The sequence below is a fragment of the Neurospora crassa genome, linkage group VI, assembly GCF_000182925.2.
Source record: "Neurospora crassa OR74A linkage group VI, whole genome shotgun sequence".
In the NCBI taxonomy this organism is placed as follows: domain Eukaryota; kingdom Fungi; phylum Ascomycota; class Sordariomycetes; order Sordariales; family Sordariaceae; genus Neurospora; species Neurospora crassa.
In genome coordinates, this window is record NC_026506.1 from 560,404 (window position 1) to 579,674 (window position 19,271).

At 51.8% G+C, this 19,271-nt stretch overlaps 5 protein-coding genes across 7 annotated transcripts; 3 read left to right on the plus strand and 2 right to left on the minus strand.

Moving 5' to 3' along the window:
* The first annotated feature begins 273 nt into the window (after positions 1-273).
* Positions 274-4,607, plus strand: NCU04726 (beta-N-acetylglucosaminidase). The gene is made up of 5 exons (XM_955268.3): positions 274-619; positions 879-989; positions 1,059-2,333; positions 2,392-4,196; positions 4,269-4,607. Exons 2-5 carry the CDS (start codon positions 884-886, stop codon positions 4,284-4,286), a joined length of 3,204 nt encoding a protein of 1,067 aa, XP_960361.3. The 5' UTR covers positions 274-619; positions 879-883; the 3' UTR covers positions 4,287-4,607.
* Positions 4,509-6,460, minus strand: NCU04727 (glucosamine-6-phosphate deaminase). The gene is made up of 4 exons (XM_955269.3): positions 6,136-6,460; positions 5,778-5,952; positions 5,173-5,718; positions 4,509-5,114 (listed from the first exon to the last, which is right to left on the minus strand). Exons 2-4 carry the CDS (start codon positions 5,778-5,780, stop codon positions 4,641-4,643), a joined length of 1,023 nt encoding a protein of 340 aa, XP_960362.3. The 5' UTR covers positions 5,781-5,952; positions 6,136-6,460; the 3' UTR covers positions 4,509-4,640.
* Positions 6,461-7,885: 1,425 nt separating this feature from the next.
* Positions 7,886-10,137, plus strand: NCU04728 (hexokinase-1). The gene is made up of 3 exons (XM_955270.2): positions 7,886-8,921; positions 8,981-9,553; positions 9,619-10,137. The coding sequence occupies exons 1-3, from the start codon at positions 8,284-8,286 to the stop codon at positions 10,103-10,105; spliced, it is 1,698 nt and encodes a 565-aa protein (XP_960363.1). The 5' UTR covers positions 7,886-8,283; the 3' UTR covers positions 10,106-10,137.
* A 693-nt stretch (positions 10,138-10,830) lies between these two features.
* Positions 10,831-14,339, plus strand: NCU04729. 2 transcript variants are annotated; one of them, XM_011396599.1, is made up of 4 exons: positions 10,831-11,475; positions 11,546-12,833; positions 12,907-13,532; positions 13,871-14,339. In XM_011396599.1, exons 1-4 carry the CDS (start codon positions 11,327-11,329, stop codon positions 13,986-13,988), a joined length of 2,181 nt encoding a protein of 726 aa, XP_011394901.1. In that variant the 5' UTR covers positions 10,831-11,326; the 3' UTR covers positions 13,989-14,339. The 2 variants fall into 2 exon arrangements, with proteins under 2 accessions (XP_011394901.1, XP_011394902.1); XM_011396600.1 differs by having other exon boundaries at positions 11,546-12,812.
* A 186-nt stretch (positions 14,340-14,525) lies between these two features.
* On the minus strand, positions 14,526-18,985 carry qde-2 (quelling-defective-2). Of its 2 annotated transcripts, XM_011396602.1 has the most exons (3): positions 18,113-18,985; positions 17,923-18,067; positions 14,526-17,867 (listed from the first exon to the last, which is right to left on the minus strand). In XM_011396602.1, the coding sequence occupies exons 1-3, from the start codon at positions 18,273-18,275 to the stop codon at positions 14,951-14,953; spliced, it is 3,225 nt and encodes a 1,074-aa protein (XP_011394904.1). In that variant the 5' UTR covers positions 18,276-18,985; the 3' UTR covers positions 14,526-14,950. The 2 variants fall into 2 exon arrangements, with proteins under 2 accessions (XP_011394904.1, XP_011394903.1); XM_011396601.1 differs by having other exon boundaries at positions 17,923-18,985.
* Between the last annotated feature and the right edge of the window lie 286 nt (positions 18,986-19,271).

The window sequence follows — 19,271 nt, forward strand, 5'->3', positions numbered from 1 at the left end:
GTAGTATACTATATCGATAACGGTTTAAAAGACAACGTAAATATCAAAATAGATAATTGTACGACGTAGAGTATTAAAATATCGATTTTTTGTACCAGTTTTGGCCAGATTTCAATATTAAACAATTAAGTTGAATCGTGTAAAGCAATGTCAAATGGCCAGATTTGTCAAATGCGGTGTGTGTGTGTGTGCACGCACACACACCTCTTGCTAAGACTGCACAGGCGATTGAGTGTGGGAACAATCATCTCTTTCCCTACCAAACAGTGAATGGCTCTCCAGCGGCCACTGTACACAGTAGCACTACAATGATCTCACCACCACCAACAAACCGCGTTAACGTGTTCTCCATTGACAACCACCTACACTGTTGTTACACCACACACCCTCTACCTCCGCCCACCACTTTCAGCAAACACCAAGATCCCATATCATGTTGACATAGCCATCGCCGTTACGTGACATGACATTATCCCAGTAGTGAACTGGAACATTGAAACAGCGGGCGCTTTTGGTTGACGTACTCATCTTCAGCCCTCTCAAACCTTGGTCAGCCTCCTCAGCCTCCAATCGCCGTCATGGATGCCGATCTAGACCCACTATGGCAGGATATGGACTGGTACGTACATCTCATCTCATCCATGTTCTTCACCACTCACCTCACACGTGGTATGGTTACCGGTCCCGGTATGCCGTTCCCGGGTCGTCTTCCGTCATCATCACTCAATCTCCGACATGGTTGACCGACCCAGGATCCCGTGCTCCGGGTCTTGTTCCGGTCCGGGTCCGGGTCCGGGTCCCGGATAGTCGCTCAGAAATCATCACAATATGCCATACAGCAAGCTAATCTCAACCTCCCCTCCCCCTCAGGGCCATAGGCCAAATGTTGATCATGGGCTGGGACGGCACCGAAGTAACCCCCCAAATCCGTGAGCTCATAACAGACCACCACCTGGGCTCCATCCTCCTAACAGCCAAGAACCTCAAATGTACTCATCACCTTGTACTCTCCCCCCAATCTAGAATTCAGTAGTCCATACTAACACCCCCATGACCAGCCGCCCATCAAACAGCAAAGCTCGTCCAAGAGCTCCAAACCATCGCCCACAACGCCGGCCATCCTTACCCCCTGCTCATCGCCCTCGACCAAGAAAACGGCGGCGTCAACTCCCTCTTTGACGAAGAACACATCTGCCAGTTCCCTTCCTCCATGGGCCAAGCAGCAGCCGGCTCCCCGGACCTCTCCTACCAACTAGCCAAAGCAACCGCCACCGAAGTCTCAGCCTGCGGCGTCAACCTCATCCTCGGCCCCGTTTTGGACGTCCTTACCAACGCGCGCTACCAACCTTTAGGCGTCCGCGCCACCTCCGACGACCCGCAAGAAGTCTCGCAGTATGGAATTGCCGCCATGAAGGGGTACAAAGACGCTGGCGTCGCCACGTGCGGGAAACATTTTCCCTCTTACGGCAACCTGGATTTTCTGGGAAGTAGTTTGGATATCCCCATCATCACGCAGACGCTTGAAGAACTGGCGCTGTCAGCGCTGGTGCCGTTCCGCAACGCGATTGCCACGGGAAAGTTGGACGCCATGTTTGTCGGCGGTTGTGGGATCACGAATCCGAGCATGAAGGTGGCGCATGCGTGTTTGAGCGAGCAAGTGGTTGATGAGCTTTTGCGCGAAGAGCTGGGGTTCACTGGGGTTGCGATATCAGAGTGTTTGGAGATGGAAGCGCTTCGTACCGAGATGGGGGTACGAACGGGGACCATCATGGCTGTGCAGGCCGGGTGTGATTTGGTGTTGTTGTGCAGGGCGTATGATGTCCAGCTGGAGGCGATTTCTGGACTGAAGCTGGGGTTGGAGAACGAGGTGTTGACCAAGGAGAGGGTTTATACGAGTTTGAGAAGGGTGTTGAAGATGAAGAGGGGGTGTACGGATTGGGCCAAGGCGCTGAATCCGCCGGGGATCTCGCTGCTGAAGCAGATTCACCCGAGCCATCTGGCGTTGAGCATGAAGGCGTACGATGACTCGATTACGGTGATGAGGGACAACGAAAAGTTGTTGCCGCTCAATGAAAGCATGCATCAGGAGGAGGAACTGCTGCTTTTGACGCCGCTGGTCAAGCCGTTGCCGGCGTCGGCGATGACGAAGACTATCCTCGAAGGTTCGACCAAGATTAGGTCCGAGAATCCGATTCATGATAAATGGATACACAGGGAACGCAGTGCCATCATGAGTGGTGAGGGAGTGTTTAGGGAACTTGGGAGATCTCTAGCCCGCGCTAGACATGGAAAGTTACTTCACACTTCTTATACCGCCAACGGTGTGCGGCCGGGTAACTCTCCCTTTCCATTTTCACCTTCTAGGATGATACCTTTACTGACACCATCCAGTCCACGAATCCCTCATCCAACGCGCCTCAACCATCATCCTCCTCACCGCTGACGCCAACAGGAACCTCTACCAAGCCGGCTTCACCAAACACGTAGCAATGATGTGTTCCCTCCTCAAAGCCTCGGGCCACAAAAAGAACCTCATCGTCGTCGCCGTCTCCTCTCCCTACGACTTCGCCATGGACAAGTCCATCGGCACCTACATCTGCACCTTCGACTTCACCGAAACCGCCATGTCTGCCTTGGTCCGCGCCCTATGCGGCGCTTTCACCCCGCACGGCACTTTGCCAGGAACCCTCCGCAAAGCTCCCCGCAAGGCCGTCCAAAGCTCCGCAGGCGGCAAATCCAAAACCCGCACGCAGCACTGGCTCGTCGAGCCCTACGACGTCGAAAGAGACACCAAAGGACTCCAAGATCTACTATTCGCCATGGTCCGCGGCAGCGCGCCCAACCATCAATACTTTTACGCCTTCGGCCCGCACTCCTTCTCGCTGTTATCCGACATGATGATGGTGGAGCAGCAGCACGAAGAAGAACCAAAGATGGAAGAGCAGCACTTTGTCGTCCGCAACTCCTCCACCGGCGCTTTATACGGGTTTTGCTCCACTTACTACCTCCCCTCCACTTTCACAGGAATCATCGGCGCCATCTTCGTCGACCCGTCCAAACGTAACCTGTCGATAGGGTACTCCCTCCACCGCCGGGCCGTGAGGAACCTCCTCCAGAAACACCCAGACATCAAGCATTTCCAGCTGGGATGCTGTCTCCCTGGTATTTTCCCCGGTATCCCACTCGACCACTCTGATGCCCTGTCCATGTCGTCAGCTATAACCCCTGGATCTACCACATCTTCCACCGCCGCTTCTTCTGGTCTAAAATCCTGGTTATCCACTACCTGCGGATGGGATTTGTCCCCTTCCTCCTCGAGCGTTGTCCGCACCCGCAAAATCTACAACCTCCTCCTCCCCTCTCTCCAAACCTGGTCCTCACCCCCAGATTTGCCCACCACCCTCCAGTTGGCCGGTATCTCCTTCGACCTCATCCCCGGCGGCGGCGGCAGCAGTGGGCGCACCACAAATTCAACCCCAAATTCATCTCTGTCTGCAGAACAAGAATCCGTCCTCTCTTTCGTCTCATCCCACTCTACCCCCGAAATCCTCACTCTCTACAGACTTGCTCTTCTTCAATCCCCTCCTCTTTTCTCATCTTCTGCTTTGTCATATTCTTCTGTTTCTTCTGCTTCCCCTACTGATCCTACCACGTACAATAACAATCACCATAACAACAACCATAACAACACATGGATCATCCGCGCCAAGATCCAATCCCAATCCCAGTCCCAGTCCCAGTCCCAGTCCTCCCAAGCCCCAGGAGTAGTAGAAGGAGGAGGAGGAGGAGCAGGAGGAGGAGCAGAGCAAGTAATAGGTACCATCATAATCAGCAGCGATCTAGGAAGGGAGTTGCATCTCCCTTCTTTGTCGTCGGCTTCGGGGTCTTCTAGCGGTGGCACCGGGGGAATCATTGCGCCTGTTGTGTCATCCATGACGGGGCAGCAACAGCAACAGCAACAACAACAGGCAAACTTGTTGTTGGTGTTGCAGGGGTTGGTGATGTTGGGGTTGAGACAGAACAAGAGGGAGAAGATGGCTTGTTGCTTGTTGAGTTGGGTGAGCAATGGCAATGGAAGTGGTGGAAGTGGATCAAGGGATGGGGGACAGCAGCAAAACAATAGTGTGGAAACGTTGTTGGGTATGGGATTTGAGGTACAGCAGGTTTGGGAGGAGGTGGTTAATGGGGTTGAGCAGGTGAGTTTACAATTCTTCTTTGAAACTGATACGTGTTGAGGAGTGATTGATTAATTACTAACCTGGTTACAGTTTGCTTCGCTTGCTTAAGGCATTTCAGTCACTTTGGATATGTTACGATTTATGACACGGTTTTTTGTTCTTTGGATACGCGGTAAGCGTAATTTGTGGCTGATTACTTTGGCATGTTGGAGGGATGTACTTACGGTGATATACGACTTGTCTTTCTTTACTTAGTCACTTGACCCCGAGGACTTTACACGTGTCTCGGGTTGCTTGTAGTTAGGATATCAATCAGAAATTGCCTTGTTTGGGTATTTGCTTCCGTTATTAGGGGTATTCAAGATTAGAAGATTAGCAAATACGGTCAATCTACCCGTGGTGTATCCAGTCATTAGAACAATCTTTGCCATTTCCAATCCACGGACTCCGGTGTTCTCCTCACTACCCAAGCATTTTCCCCGTTTCGGGATTAGGCGTCAATCTTCTTAACGCTTCAGCAGCAAAAACGGGATCAGTTAGCCTGGATGCCATCCTGTCTGGCTTCAGGTCATACTCCGACTCAGCTTCAGAGTCCCCATCCGAGGTCTGGCCGTATGATGAGGTCCCGAGGAGTCCTAGAAGGCCATGACTTTTGGGTACGGGTTGGGCTAGAATCTTTTGCTCCAAAGCTATGTAGCCTGAGGACTGGGCTGGCTTGACGTTTGTGGTGAGAAGTATTGGCACCGTTTGTGCCAACGGGGAAATGGGAGAAGACGAGGACCGGGTGGCAGTTGCTTTTGGTGTCGACTCTGGTGTTAGTGGTCCAGCGGCGGTTTTGAGCTTGGTCGGCGGGGTACCAAGGCCCTTCCTGATGGGCAGGGACTGGTCAGAACCGTGGCTGTGGCCGAATTCTCGGCGTTCAACCGATTTGAAGTACTGCCACACATTAGCACTGTCCGTTCTTCATCAACAGACCACAAACAGAAACACAAACCTTGACCGTCTTCCACTTGAGTTCCCCCGCTGCCTCCTCATCACAAATTACGGTAGCCCTCTCATGCATCTGCAATGCCGAGCCAGTCCACATACTACTCACTCCCTCTTCTACGCATTTTTTCAACGCCCTCGCCTTTTTGGCACCAAGGACAATCATCAGCACCTCCCTCGCCTCCAGGACCGTCTTAACCCCCACCGTCAAGGCCAACTGGGGCACCTTGTTCACATCGTCATCGAAGAATCGACTGTTTGCAAGGATGGTGTCCTCCGCTAGTGCGACGACACGCGTTCGAGAGGCCAAGCTGGAACCGGGCTCGTTGAAAGCTAGATGTCCATCCTCTCCCAGGCCGGCGAGAAACAGGTCGATTCCGCCGGCAGCAGCAATCTTGGCTTCGTAGCGTGAGCACTCGGCAGCGAGGTCTGGAGCGAGGCCATTGAGAAGGTTGGTATTTTGTGGGGGGATATTGACATGGGAGAAGAAGTTATCGTGCATGAAGGAGGCGTAGGATTGAGGGTGGGTCGGGGGAAGGGAGACGTATTCGTCCTGCAACCATTGTCAGCAAGATATGGAAAGACGGAAATGAGAGTTTTGGTGGTTCTTACCATGTTGAAGGTTATGACATTTTCGAAGGAGACCAAACCGGCCTTGTACTTCTCTACAAGACACTTGTAGATGCCAAGGGGACTGGAGCCGGTCGGGAGACCGAGGACAAATGGGCGAGTGCGGGTAGGAGAGAAGGAGTTGATGCGGTCGACGATGTAGTCGGCCACGTAGGAGCTGGCGGATTCAGCGTTATCGCGGATGATGAGCCCCATGTTGCTGGTTGAGTGATGCTGTGATGGTATGGGGAATGGAGATAGGGTGCTCGAGTGGATGAGGGATAAGAGATGATACGTGCTGTCAATGAGAGAGACAATGTCTCGGTGAATGGGGAAAAGAATGACTAAAGGGAAGAAATACCTCTACCGTTGAGTTTTGCGAGACTCAACGAACAGAGCCGCCCTCGTCCCGTCGTCAGCCATCAAGGTGCACTAATGTCGATGCTCGAGACTGGCAAGGGCGACCATCCATCAACTCCAGGGTCCAGTCCATGACGGGCAGGGCACCTCCACGAACTGGGGTGTCGACCCCGCAATACGTGGTATCAGAAAATGATCTATCCATGGTAAGTAGCTTCCAGATGACTGACTAGGTACCTCAAAACCTCCAGATCCACAAGATAAGCAAGAGGGGGACAGATGGAACGTTCATCTTTGGGGATCATCACGCTGCCAGCTTCGCGCCAGGGGATCAATGGGGCACAGCGTGTGGTCGTTTGTGTGTCATTGTGATTGGCGGCGACCGACACTCGAGGTTGTTATCTTGCCACAAAGTTGACTGGTGAGAATGAAAGAGGGAGAGGCTTAGTTTGTGGAGGTGACGTCCCAAGACGGTTATTTCCGTTGTCCTGCGCTGATCTGGGCACAGGTGATACCTTTGTGCCTGCGTTGGTTGTGGGAGACACTTGTCGCGATTTCATCCGATAAGCAGGGCGGTTTGTTATAAGAGTGGGAAATACAATCTGATTGCAACCCTCAGTTTGGGAGACTCTTTGTGAGCTACACTAGTAGAGAAAGGTACGCACAAAGTCTGAGGCAACTGAATTGTCATTGTCATCGTCGAGTTCCTTCCTTCCAGAGATGATTTGATATGGCTCGTGCACAGCAGCCCTAGGACTTTAGTGTCAAGATTTCGCAGAAACTGGCCTGTCGCACGGGCCATGCTTAGCGGCGCACTGTACTTGGCGTTCATTGGCACCGTGACTGGCGGGCTTCAAGTTCACTGCAATTTGTCAATTCGGATCTGATGACTTTGTTCTTCCATCTTTCAATCTTCAATCCCACATTCCAGCCCCTCATGCTAAGCCCTCCATGTTCGGATCGCATTCTGGATAGACTCCAAGCTTGAACCGGGCTCATTTTCTTGTCGACTGACTGCTACTTTCTGCCCCTCGGTTGGTTCCGATTGTTGACGCAATCGCATTGCTTGATGTCAAGCGCCCTCCCTCCAAACTTGCAGCGACCAAAAGACCGAGCAACATACAAAACCCCAAGGCAACGTTACTTCAGTTTCGCACCAAGTGCATTCATTCCTCCACTTGATGTACACAACAACCAACCATCAGCGAAATTCTGAGACACACTCGTTGACATCACTGAGACGAAAGTGAAAGTCTTCCACAGGCCTTCTTTCTCCTGAACATCAACATAGTATCAAGCGCTGCTTGCCAAGTTGTGTTACCCGCTGCCCTTCTCCTGGTTACATCCACCCAGCTGCTTCCATTCTGCCAAGTTGTAACGTCATTGGCTCTGCTCTTTATTCGCAATATCTTCACTCCTGCACCCCACACTTCCTCATTGTCCTCCAGTGTTCATGTTTCGCCTTGGTATGATGGCTTGTGCGGTCAAGCTTTGTAGTCAAAGCTGATCACACTGCCTCGCTAACGTTCTCTCACATATTGTAATGATTGCAATGGATTCATGCTTCAACCAAGGTTTCTGGTTGTAAGGAGCCTAGATCGCTCTTTGGTAATCAATACAGCATCTGGACAAGAAGAGCCGTACAGGTATTCCTTCCTCTTGCGGCCCTGGCTAACTACCTAACATTGCCCTCTCTGACGGCTGTAACATAGCATTTCCACTTTGTTAGCCTCCCCTCATCAGCTCGTCACCTTTCCTTCCTTCCCCTCTTGTTGCCAACCTTTTGCTTCTCACCGCCACACTATCGTACTTTACTTCCAACATACCAAGCTACAGATTCTGTTTCAGCAGAGCCTCAAGATCACCATCACGTTGTTTCCGCCGTCTGTATCAAGCGGCTTGTCAGTCTTTGGGCTTGCCATCTGCCTCTGTCCAGAGTGGTGAGGGCGACAAGATCGACCAAGTGTATTATCTTTCCTGCTCTCGACAGCAGTCATCATCATTCTGTCAGGCTATGGTTAGAACAGGTGCATCCTATTCACTCGGCATTTGTCTCATCCTCCCTTGAGTCTTTAAATGACTTAAAAAAGGCCTTCCTTCCGTTAGTCTACTCTCGACCTCGAATGCCAAGCATCCACTCGTTTTCGCAATGGCATCCCTCAAGCTATTAATCATAAACGCCCTCAAATCGCTCTCGCGAGGCAGGTCCTTCCTGCAAGCTTTACTTGCCCTTTGGATCAGCCCCAAGTCCAACCCCAACAAACTCAAAAAGATCAAAGTATTTCGAAGGACCAGGGAGGAGTTTCTTAAAGAGGCCAAGAAGCTCCTTCTCGGACCGATCGGCAGCAATCACTTCATCAAAAACAGCGGCCCAACCCCAGACGACCCTCTTTTGTTACTCTCCAAGAAGCTCGAGGCACAATTCAGACAAGGCTTACAGACCAGCCCAGCATGTATGCTTCCCTCATACAACCACCAACTACCTGGCGGACACGAAAGTGGCCAGTATCTGGCGGTCGACATTGGTGGCTCGACACTTCGCGTGGGTGTGGTGGACCTGAAGGGCCGACAAACCACAGATGATGACGACAGCACCATTGTCCATATGGACAGCTACAAAATCGACAGGAACGTCCGATTGCTTCGAGGGGCATTTTTCTTCAAGTGGATGGCTCGGAAAGTAGAGACAAGCTTGAAGAAAGCAATTGACGCTGGGCACATTTCGAAAGCGGAATATGAGTTGGGAAACCCAATGCCAATGGGTTTGGCGTGGAGCTTCCCTCTAGAGTATGTCAAACACTTTATTCTACATTCATCCCAAGATCAGCCAACTAACGACACGACAGGCAAACATCGCCCAATGGAGGAAACATCTGTCCCATGGGCAAGAGTTTTCTTGCATGCGACGGACTGATGGGACAGGACTTGGGTGCCACCTGTAACAAGATTCTCCAAGAACTCCGAGTAAACGTCGAGGTTGTCTCGATAGTCAACGATTCCAACGCCACTTTGCTTTCGTCGGCATATTCCAGCCCATCGGCACGCTTCGGACTGATTCTTGGAACTGGCGTCAACATTGCTGCCCACCTTCCGGTAAATCTGATTGGAAAATCCAAATTTGGGGAACGACCCGACAGTTGGTATGAGCAAGCGAGCCATGTCATGGTCAACACCGAGTTGGGCATGTTTGGCCGTGACATTTTGCCCCTGACGCGATGGGACAAGATACTCAAAGCCGGACACGAAAGGCCCGACTTCCAGCCGCTTGAGCATCTGGTAAGTGGGTACTACCTCGGTGAGGTGTTCCGAATTGCCTTATTGGAGGCGATCAAGACGACGGGTCTGTTGGGAGGAAAGATTCCACCACTGTTGTTGGATGCGTATTCGATGGATACGGGAACCATGTCATTAATCATCAAGTAAGTTGCTCTCTCTCCTCTGTTCTCTTTCAACCCTCGGTTCGCTTGCTAACATCACATATCAGTGGACGAGATGCCAGAGGAAAAGCCGAAGCGGTCTTTTCACAGCTCTACCACCTACCAGCCGGTTATCCCAGCACCGAGGACATGCGGTTCATGCAGCAACTAGCGGGTTATATCGCCCAGCGATCGGCTTCCATCGTCGCTGCCTCGGTGTTTGCGTTGTGGGAGCTAAAGAATGAGGCCGAACAAAACGTTCTGAACAACCTTGAGCCCGAGTCACCATTTAGCGAGGAGACAGCATTAGAGTTAATGATGGAGCAGACCACGGTAGGGTATACCGGATCGGTTCTGGAATGTTTTCCGGGTTACAAGGAGACACTGCAAAGATATTTGGACCAGCTGATGATGTCTTCGGGGCACGATTTGAAGGGGCGGAGGATAGACTTGGTTCCGGCAAAGGAGAGTTCACTGCTTGGAGCGGCCGTGTCGTTGGCGGGTGTTGTGGAGGAGGAGAGGATGGGGTTGAATGAGAAGAAGGGCATAGCGTAGATTTGCGTGGCATTATGGATAACAATAATAATGATAATGATCTTATTCACGCTGACTACCTAAGTAGCTAGCTAGTCGCTCATGGTGACATGTGGTCCTTCACCAGTCAAAGCCAGGAAGAGGAAAGATCGTGTTTTACGAATACAGCCGCGCGCCCGAAGCTAACGCGGTTATGGATATTTATTTTTCGTTGATGCCATTCTCTTGGTTGTACACCAAGCAGTTATGTTTTTACTATCTGGTGATAATGTCGTCGCCAGAAGTCAAGTCAAAAGCAGACCATGCTCAGTCAACTTGGCACTGTGCTCGTCATAACTGAACTGAACCCCAGACTCGGCAGTCCCTCCACTCTTGACGGGACGAGTCTCCACATTTGTCCATCCCGTCTGGGGTTCATCTCGTCTCCACTCGAGCTTCTTTCTTCGTCCCGTCTTCTCTATAAGTTCAAGATGCGATTGAACGCTCGTCAGCTCTGTTACGGGCAGAAAGATGGCTTCTGACGGCAAGGTATGGAGTATGAAGCGCGACGGATTGATGCTGATAACGCTTCAGGAGTGGTCGACGAGTGTTAGTGAAACCTGAGCTGCCTGACTTTTTGGCACACCCAGGCACGGCACTTCCAACCCCCCCAGCAGACACCTAGAGTCTTGGCAGCCAATATCTTGTATGACGCTGCCATGGCCTTGCAAGGACTTGACGGCATCTGATTGAACACTATACCCGCTGCAGATACAGTTCGCTGATCACAGCCCTCTTCTGTCTGGCCTCGCTGACATCGGACTGGATCAGTTGGCGCAAGCCGGCAACGATAACACCTACCTACCTTCCATCACACACTCTCGCCCGTCCCGTCGCAACCCATTCCACATCAATTGATCACACGGCGCAATCTTAAGATACCTACCTACCTCTAGCCTTGATATCTGCCGATACTCCCAATGAACGCAAGAGTCCCGTCTCTCGCCATCGTCAACCAACAAATCCAGGCCTCGCTTCCCTCAGCCTCAGCCTCGGCCGATTGAACGGACAACCGTGGGACACACCACACCATGTGTTATAGAAGCGGCAAGGTATAAGCAACACCGTTATCGGGACCTCTCCCGCCAGATCACCATTCGAACCAAACTAGCCGCGGTTAGTCGTCACCGCGATCGACACACACGAACACCAATATCGTATCTGGCCAATCTCTACCCATTTGTTTACACCACCGACGATGCAATGGCCAGCTTCAATTCCATACCACAGCTCCCCAATGGCGCACCAGTCGATACTGCCGACGCCCTCGGGCTGAACGCCGCCGGTCAGCCCATGGGCATGGGAATGGGAATGGGCATAGGCGATCCCTTTGGCTTTGAGGAAGCGCTTCTGTATGTCATTTCAACACCACCACTGCAGCAAATCGCAAACCACTAACCTTCCCAATTCCAACCTCCACAGTGATGTCAACGCCGACCTCCACGCCGGAATCCCCTTCACCCCCTCCGCCTACGACTTTGACAACTTCACCTTCGAAGACCCCTTCTCCACGACAACATCCTTCCCTCCCCTCCCCGCGCACTCGCAAGGGCACAGCCACATCCACATCCAAGGCCACGGCCACACACCATATAACCTCCCATCCGTCGGCGGGGGCCCCATTGTCGGCGCCGTCGCCGCCGAAGCCGAAGCCGCCCTCAAAATAACCACCAACGAAGTGGACTCGCCCTCCGACCTGCTCGACAACAAGCTGCTCGGCTTCAGCCCGCCCATCCCCTCCGGGCAAGCGACCCTCGTCGACTCTGAAACAGGGCGATTCGCCGACTTTAACATGACCGCCGAGCTATATGGCATGTTTTTTGTTGCTGAGGATGTATTTGCCAGTAACACGCCCGTTAGTGATCAAGGACAGGGACTGGGGCAGGGGCAGGGACAGGCACAGCACCCTGGTGCGAGGCCGTTGGAGTTGACGTGTTATCGGAGGAATCTCTGGCAATGTACAGGGCAGATTACGTTGCCCAGACATGCGTTGCATTGCTCGCTTTTGCTCAATGGTAACGAGCAGCAGCCTGGTGGCAATGGGGCAGCAGGGAGACAGGTGCGGATCAAAGAGCTGTGGGCGTCCATCACGGCCATGGAGAGCATCGAGGGGAAACCGACAGAGATCATCAGCATTCCTTGGAAGAGTAATAATCCCGCTTTTGCCGCTGCCGGAGGACAACAACAAGGACAGCAGCCAGAAGAATCGTCAAGGACAGCGACCACACCACCAAAGCAGTTACTCGACTTATCCGCCGGACAAGAAATCGATAAAAGCGGGAACAGAGTGTCGATACCCGTGTCGTGGAAGCGGTTGCAGTTTAAGCACGCCACGGCGAATAATGGACGGAGAAAGGGGTTGCAGCAACATTATGTGGTGCAAATCAACTTGTTGGCCAAGACCGCTGAGTCGGGGGATAAGCTGATCAAGTTGGCGGAGATCCAATCCGGCCCGGTGATTGTGAGGGGGAGGAGTCCGAGGAATTTTGACAGTAGGAGGGATGTGCCATTGACGGGCGATCGGAAGGGCATGTTGCAACGGACAAATACGGAGGGGTCTGGTGGTGTTGGTGCTGGTGCTGGTGCTGGTGGAAACGGCAGCCATGACAAACAACAGACGCAGCAACAGCAGCAGCAGGGTATGGATAGGACCGAGATGCTCCAGAGGTATCACTCGTTGGGAAATCAGGTGTGTTTTCACTGCCCTCCGGTATTCCTTCTCCCTCCCCTTTTTTTCCCCCCATTCTTGCTATCACAAGCTAATAACTCCCTTCAAAAAAAAGCCATCATCAGACTGGTCATCCTCAACCGGCGGGCCCACCCCCCAACCCTTCAGCACCTCACCCAACCTCCATCAACAACAACACCCCAACAAAAAACTCGCCATGACCTCCAACTCTCCGGGATCTTCTTCTCGACCACCAATACCATCGTGGGGATCCTTATCCTCGGACGCCGCCGCCAACAATCACAACAGCGGCTCACGAAGGAAACCCACGCCCTTAGCTGCCCCAAACAGAACCAGTCATCACAGAAATACCTCCTCCTCTGCTGCGGGTGCCCTACCAATTAGTTTGTCCCTGTCGGAAGACGAGCAGAGGAGTCCGCCTATGAATAGGACTGCTACTCCTGGCTCGGCAGGGGCAGGGGCAGGGGATAGTCCGCTCTATGGCAAGATGGGTGTTGCTACTGGTGGATTGAAGAGGGATACAGCTGGGAAAGGGATGGGTTTTGGCTCCGGATCGGGAGGACTTACGTCTACTACTCACTCTAACAACAATAAGGGTGATAGCCACTTTGAAAGTGGAAGTCTGGGGCAGCAGAATCAGTACCAGAAAGAGAATGTGGGGAGTCCGATTGAGGCAGCCGACCTTTTGTATGAGTACTTTCCGCTGAGTTTGGATGATTGGTTAGTTCTTTCTTTCTGTTTTTTTTTTTTTTTTTATGTTTTTTTTTTCCTTCTCCGTTTTTTCCCTTCCTTTCACTCAATTCACTCACCACACCTGTCCTCTTCTCTTTCCCCCCTTCCTTTTCTTTAACTTTGTCACCAACATTCATTCTTTCTTCTTGTGCTCTCACTCCTCTTCTCTTTTCATCTATTCCCCACCATCCCCCTCTCTCACTTCCCCCCAGGCGTCCAGTTCCTTCCCTCTATCCGTCAGGTGTTCTCTCCCCACTATCCATCAGCCCCCCTCAGTTCAATAGCATTGAATACATCACATACTGACACACTAAAAAATTGTAAAGGATGCCACCAGTAGACGCAGTCTACCGCCCCCACGTCGTACATCACACCATTGTCCCGCCTGAAATCAAGGCGCAACAAACGAATAGCAGGACAAAACGGTATTTTGCTGCTGAGTGAGTGAGTGAGTGAGTGAGTGATGAATTAACGAATGAAAGTCTTGAGCGGGTAGCTGGTTGTGTTGTTTCCGTTTCTGTTTGTTTTGATCATCCATGTATGATGGTTTTTTTTCTTTTATGATGGTTTATAAATACTTTTATTAGGGTTTCGGGTTCGGGTCGTCTCATAGTTTGGGGGTTTAGACATTTAGAAAGGAGTTAAGGAGTTAAGGAGTTTAGGAGTTTAGGTATTTAGGCTCGGGTTAGGCTCGGGTTAGGATAGGATGGAATAGGATGCGAGAGAATACCTTGGCTAAGATAGAATACCTTAGGTAGTAGGTCATCATCATCATCATCATTGTAACAACTGGAACAGCTTTGTCGCGGGTTCATGGTTTCCTGTTTTTCTTTTTCTTTTTTGTACGTCAGAAATACCATGTCAGACCATGTTATCCTGGAAAGTGTGTACAAGAATACAACGAGATATAAATATGTTATTACATTACATCACATGATATAACATTTACGGTTCTAAATTTTCAAGAAAGAAGAAAACCAACACGCCATTCACAACACCAGTCAGTCATCGCGCTCAATGTGTTTAATCATACTTCCATTATTTGTTGTTGTTTTTTTTTTTGTTTCTTTTTCTATATTTCGCTATTGAAGGAATCAAAAACCTTGGTTGTTCGTGTTTTCCATTGCGCATGATAGTATCTGCAGTCTGTCATCTCTTATCCAATCGTCAAATGGTGTCGTTCATCATTCAGAGTGCACGTTTGCATGCAGTACAAAGGCAGACAGAGACACAAAAAAAAGAAAGAAAGAACCAAGAAACAGAACAAGAAACAATCCACACAAATCGCTGTAGAAACTAGAAGCCCCGAAAAAGCAAACGCTGTCTTTGATCCATATTCAGAGACGATTAGGCTTCCATCGCGTCACTTATATGCTCCAGTACATTCCAGCACACAATTGACAAGCCTAGATATAGTACATGGAGTTCCTAAGGTTGGGATGAACAGCCCCGGAGTTACCCCATCTTGCGAAATCATCGGTCTTAACGCTATCGTTTTCATCGAGGGCGTCAAAGAGCTCCTTCTGATGGATACGCGCCCGGTCGCACACCAAGTCGGCATAGTACGCAGGCGGGCAGATACTGACAGCCTTGGTGGCTCGTCCAAAGAGATAACACATGTCATGCGTCAGCTGCTCCAGCGTGTCGGCCGCCTTGTTTCCATAGTCGGCCCTGAAAATCTCATCCACCAGAACTGTGTAGTGAGCCGAGCGGGCCGTGCCCTGGAGCGACGCGTGCGCCTGCAAAAAGAAGTCCCAATAGCGGACGTTGGTCACGCCGCGGTCAACCACAGTACCCTCCTTGGGGCTCTTGGACTTGAAGTGAATATGCTTCGGGTCCGTTGGGAAGAAGCGAGTCTGGTGGCGCTTGACAGAGACAATCAGCGTAATACGCGGTAGCTTGCCAGCTGGATACACCAGCTTGCAGGCGGCGCGAACCAGGGGTAGCTCGTCCTTGATGACCATCTGGAACTGTCCCTCGGAGACGCCATCGCGGAAAATCAGGATATTCTCGGGGAGACTGCGGTTGTTTGCGGGATTGCTGCGCCATAGTTCCAGACGCGTCTTGAACTTGTCCGTAAACTGTTCCGTCATGGACTCCTGGCCGTGCGGGTTGTTCCAAACCATTGCAGGCCATTGTCCAAGGTGTTGGTCGATGGTTGAGACCAGGCCGACAATACTGGGAGCCGATGCAGGCGATTGTCCAGCCGCTAGATTGGTCGGATGGGTGACATCATAGCCCACCACCATCGTCTTCCCCTTGGCGAGCAAAGGAATGGGCGTCTTGATATTGTGATTGGTGCCGCCAAACTTGAGGTTGACCTTGAGGCCGACGTTGGCAAAATACCCCAGCTGCCCCTTAGTGCTAAGGAACTTTTCGGCTACACAACAGACTGTGTGAACGCCAAATGTGATATCGGCAGCCCGCTTCACCATATTGTAGATCGCAACATCCTTTCTGGGTAAAAGAACCACCACAAATTGGTGCGAGCTCATGAGTTCCTTCACTTTGGCAAAGAACTCTTTTTCGCTCCCTGGAACTGACATGCTCATGCCCGGCGAGAACCTGGGGTTAATCGGGATGCCCGTTCTGTTCAAGAATTCGGCAAAAGCGGTCATAGCTTGCGGCACCCCTTCGTTTGCCTTGGAACCCTTCAGTTCCAAGTATGTCCACTTCTCAATCTTGCGGCAAGGTCTGGCGACCTTGACAAACTTCATCAACCACCCGCCGTCCTGCGGCTCTACCGTCTTGTTACCGCTGTACGTAAGCATCGGAGGCTTGAGCTCACGCCCGACAACGGTGATCAGCTCCTTGTCGATCGAAACCTTGAACTTGCCAAGCGTCAGGCTTTTATCAAGACCAAGTGTCTGTCTGCCTTTCGTCACGATAGACTGAGCGTTCAGCGAAGGAGCTCTGCAAGCAAACTTAATCATGTTGTCCGCCTCGTTGGCTGTCAGCTTAGCCTTGACGGAACGGCCTTTGACCAGCGTACAAAACTCGGCCAAGACGTAAATCGCCTTTTCCTTGGTGCCAACGTTGACCAGAGGAAGCGAAGCATTGGCGGTTATTCCGTACCGTTGTTTATAATAGTTCGCTACCGTGATGTACGCGTTGCTCGGCAGGCCGGGAGTCGGAGGAGGGGCAGCGCCATCCTTTGTCTCTCGCGCACGCAAGTAGAACTGACAAGAGGTCGGGCCGCCAACCTGGACACCCGGAATCCCGAACAAGGGCGGATATCGGACTTCTTTACCATCCTTTTGCTTCCCCCTTTCGTCGCCACGGTTAGCAATGCCATTGAGCGTGCGGTAACATTTTTTATAAACAATCTTTCCATCAATAAGGAATGGGGCATTCAACTCGACACGGCCCTTAGCCAGGACCTTGTGAACTCTGCGCATCTTGTCGTTGAGCTGATTTTTGGTTACTTCGTTCCAGGCATTGCATTTGTCCATTACGTCAAGTCCAAGTTCCTGAAACAGCTGTGCAAGTTTGACCCCAGGACGGAAGACACCATGCGTGATGTTGGTATTGAGTAAAAGTCTTCCGGTAGCTGGACGGACGCTGGCAAAATATCCTCGCAAGATGACCAAAGGGGAGTCATGGGGCCGCACTTGTTCAATGAGGTCATCACCAATGGCAAAAAACCTTCCCCTTCCCACCACCGCAACATTGTCGTCGGCGCGGGCATGATGAGTCACAATGGTGTTGAGGGCATCGAGCTCCACATTGTACTTGGGAAAGTCTCCGTCGAGCTTGGGATCAAGTGTCGTGAGCTCGTTCAGCACCTTGCCGAAATCGCAGGTTTCGACACTCTCCTCCACCTTGACCACCCAAGTCTGGGGCTTGCTGGGCAGGTTTTGGTTGGAACTCGGCTCGGTCCACGTCACCTCAAAGATGCGGTTCTCGGGAACTTTGAGCTTGGTGGTCGTCACCAGGTGCACTTTGAAATCGCTGGCAATCGCCACGGATTTCACGTTGGCTTCGATCTGCTTGAGCAGTTTCCCAACCACCACCTCCACTTTCTTGGATGCGACCTCAGCTTCCTTTCCGAGCTTTTCCTCGGTGGCGGCAACTTTGATGGTGTACCTGTAAATGGCTGGTGATTTGATGTTGATTTTGAAATAGTTGGCCCAAAGCTTCACCTTCTCGCCCATGGTACCATGGCCAGGGCGAACCGGCAAGTTGTTGGCTTTCTCCTTCTCGCTGAGCGAAAGCTTGCTCATGGAAGTGACCAGATTGTCGCTGACGTGCTTCTTGATCCAATCATCCTCGAGTTTGGTGATCTGGGCGTCAGGCTCGGGGGCACCACGACCGTCAATTCCCCTAAAGTCGTGTCAGCATCATGTTGAATGGTAAAAAAAAATGGAGAGGCACCTACTTGTAGACATCCGGTGGAGGGGGTTCGTATCCTCCCGCGCCCTGTCCTCCGCCGAAGCCACCACGGCCGCCGCCGCCGCCGCCTTGGAAACCGCCGCCACGGCCACCCCTTCCACCGCCGCCTTGGAAACCACCGCCACCACCGCCTTGATAACCGCCGCCACGGCCTCCACGGTCACCGCCGCCACCGCCTTGATAACCGCCGCCACGGCCTCCACCGCCGCCGCTGCCTTGGTAACCACCTCCACGGCCTCCACCGCCGCCTTGCTGACCACCTCCACGGCCTCCGCCGCCGCCGCCGCCGCCGCGACCACCGCCGCCACGACCTCCACGACCGCCACGATTGTCAGACATGACTGTTAAACTTGTAGTGTTGGTGGTAACAGATTGTCGAGTAGAGCAACAAGGCACGAGAGCTTATTCGGCTATCGTTCGGTTTGGTTCGGTTCGGTTTGATTGACGAGATGGTTGGTTGAGCAGAGGTAGGTAGGTAGGTAGGTAGGTAGGCAGGTACGTAGGTAAGCAAGAGGATAGTTAAGGTAGGTTGTTTGTTTGTTTGTCGTGGAAGGGGATTGTTGTGGATTTGCCAAGAGAGAAATACCACTGATTGATGGTTTTTTTCCAACTTGGACTTGTTATAAGCCGCTACTTTGTCGCACTCCGGACGCAAAAAAAAGAGTAATCGAGCGAAACGACTACTCCTCCGATGCGGGATTACTGGTAGTAGATGATGATGATGTTGTTGGGTGATATGTCGATATCAGAAAATGATGATGGGTAGTTGCGTAGGTCTCTAAAGCGAAAAAGAGAGAGAAAGCAAAGAAAGGTGTTGCCAAGGTTATGGATAACCAAAAGGAAAAGAAAAGGATGTGCTACGCGGATCCGCGAGCAAAAAGACGATAAGGCTGACGATTGTAGGCAGACAGACTTCTTAGGTCTAGGCAGGTGTCAGGTAGAGAAAATGGGATGCCTGGTGGAAATTTTGCGAGAGGGTTGTTGTGGATGCCGTGTTCTATTTAACAGCACCGTTGACGGGGAGCTGCAGGAGGAATGGACGCGCCCGCTGTATGGAAGCTTTGAGCTTGTAGCTGGCTGCTGCCCGATGGTTCAAGGTCCCCACATGAGTAGAAGGGACCCTTGGTACCAAGAAAACCTTGAGCTACCTAGCAGGTGGGAATGCGGGGAGTTTTTGCTGTAAGGAGCTGATTAGTAGCGGGCAGTGATCAACGGTAGCAAGGAAGTCGTGGTAGGTAGGACAACATCTGTTTTCGGTGAGGGGTGGAGTGGAAGTGGTGAAGCCATATCGTACAAGTAGCTCCCACCAGAATTGCCCTGGAGAGACAGGATGAA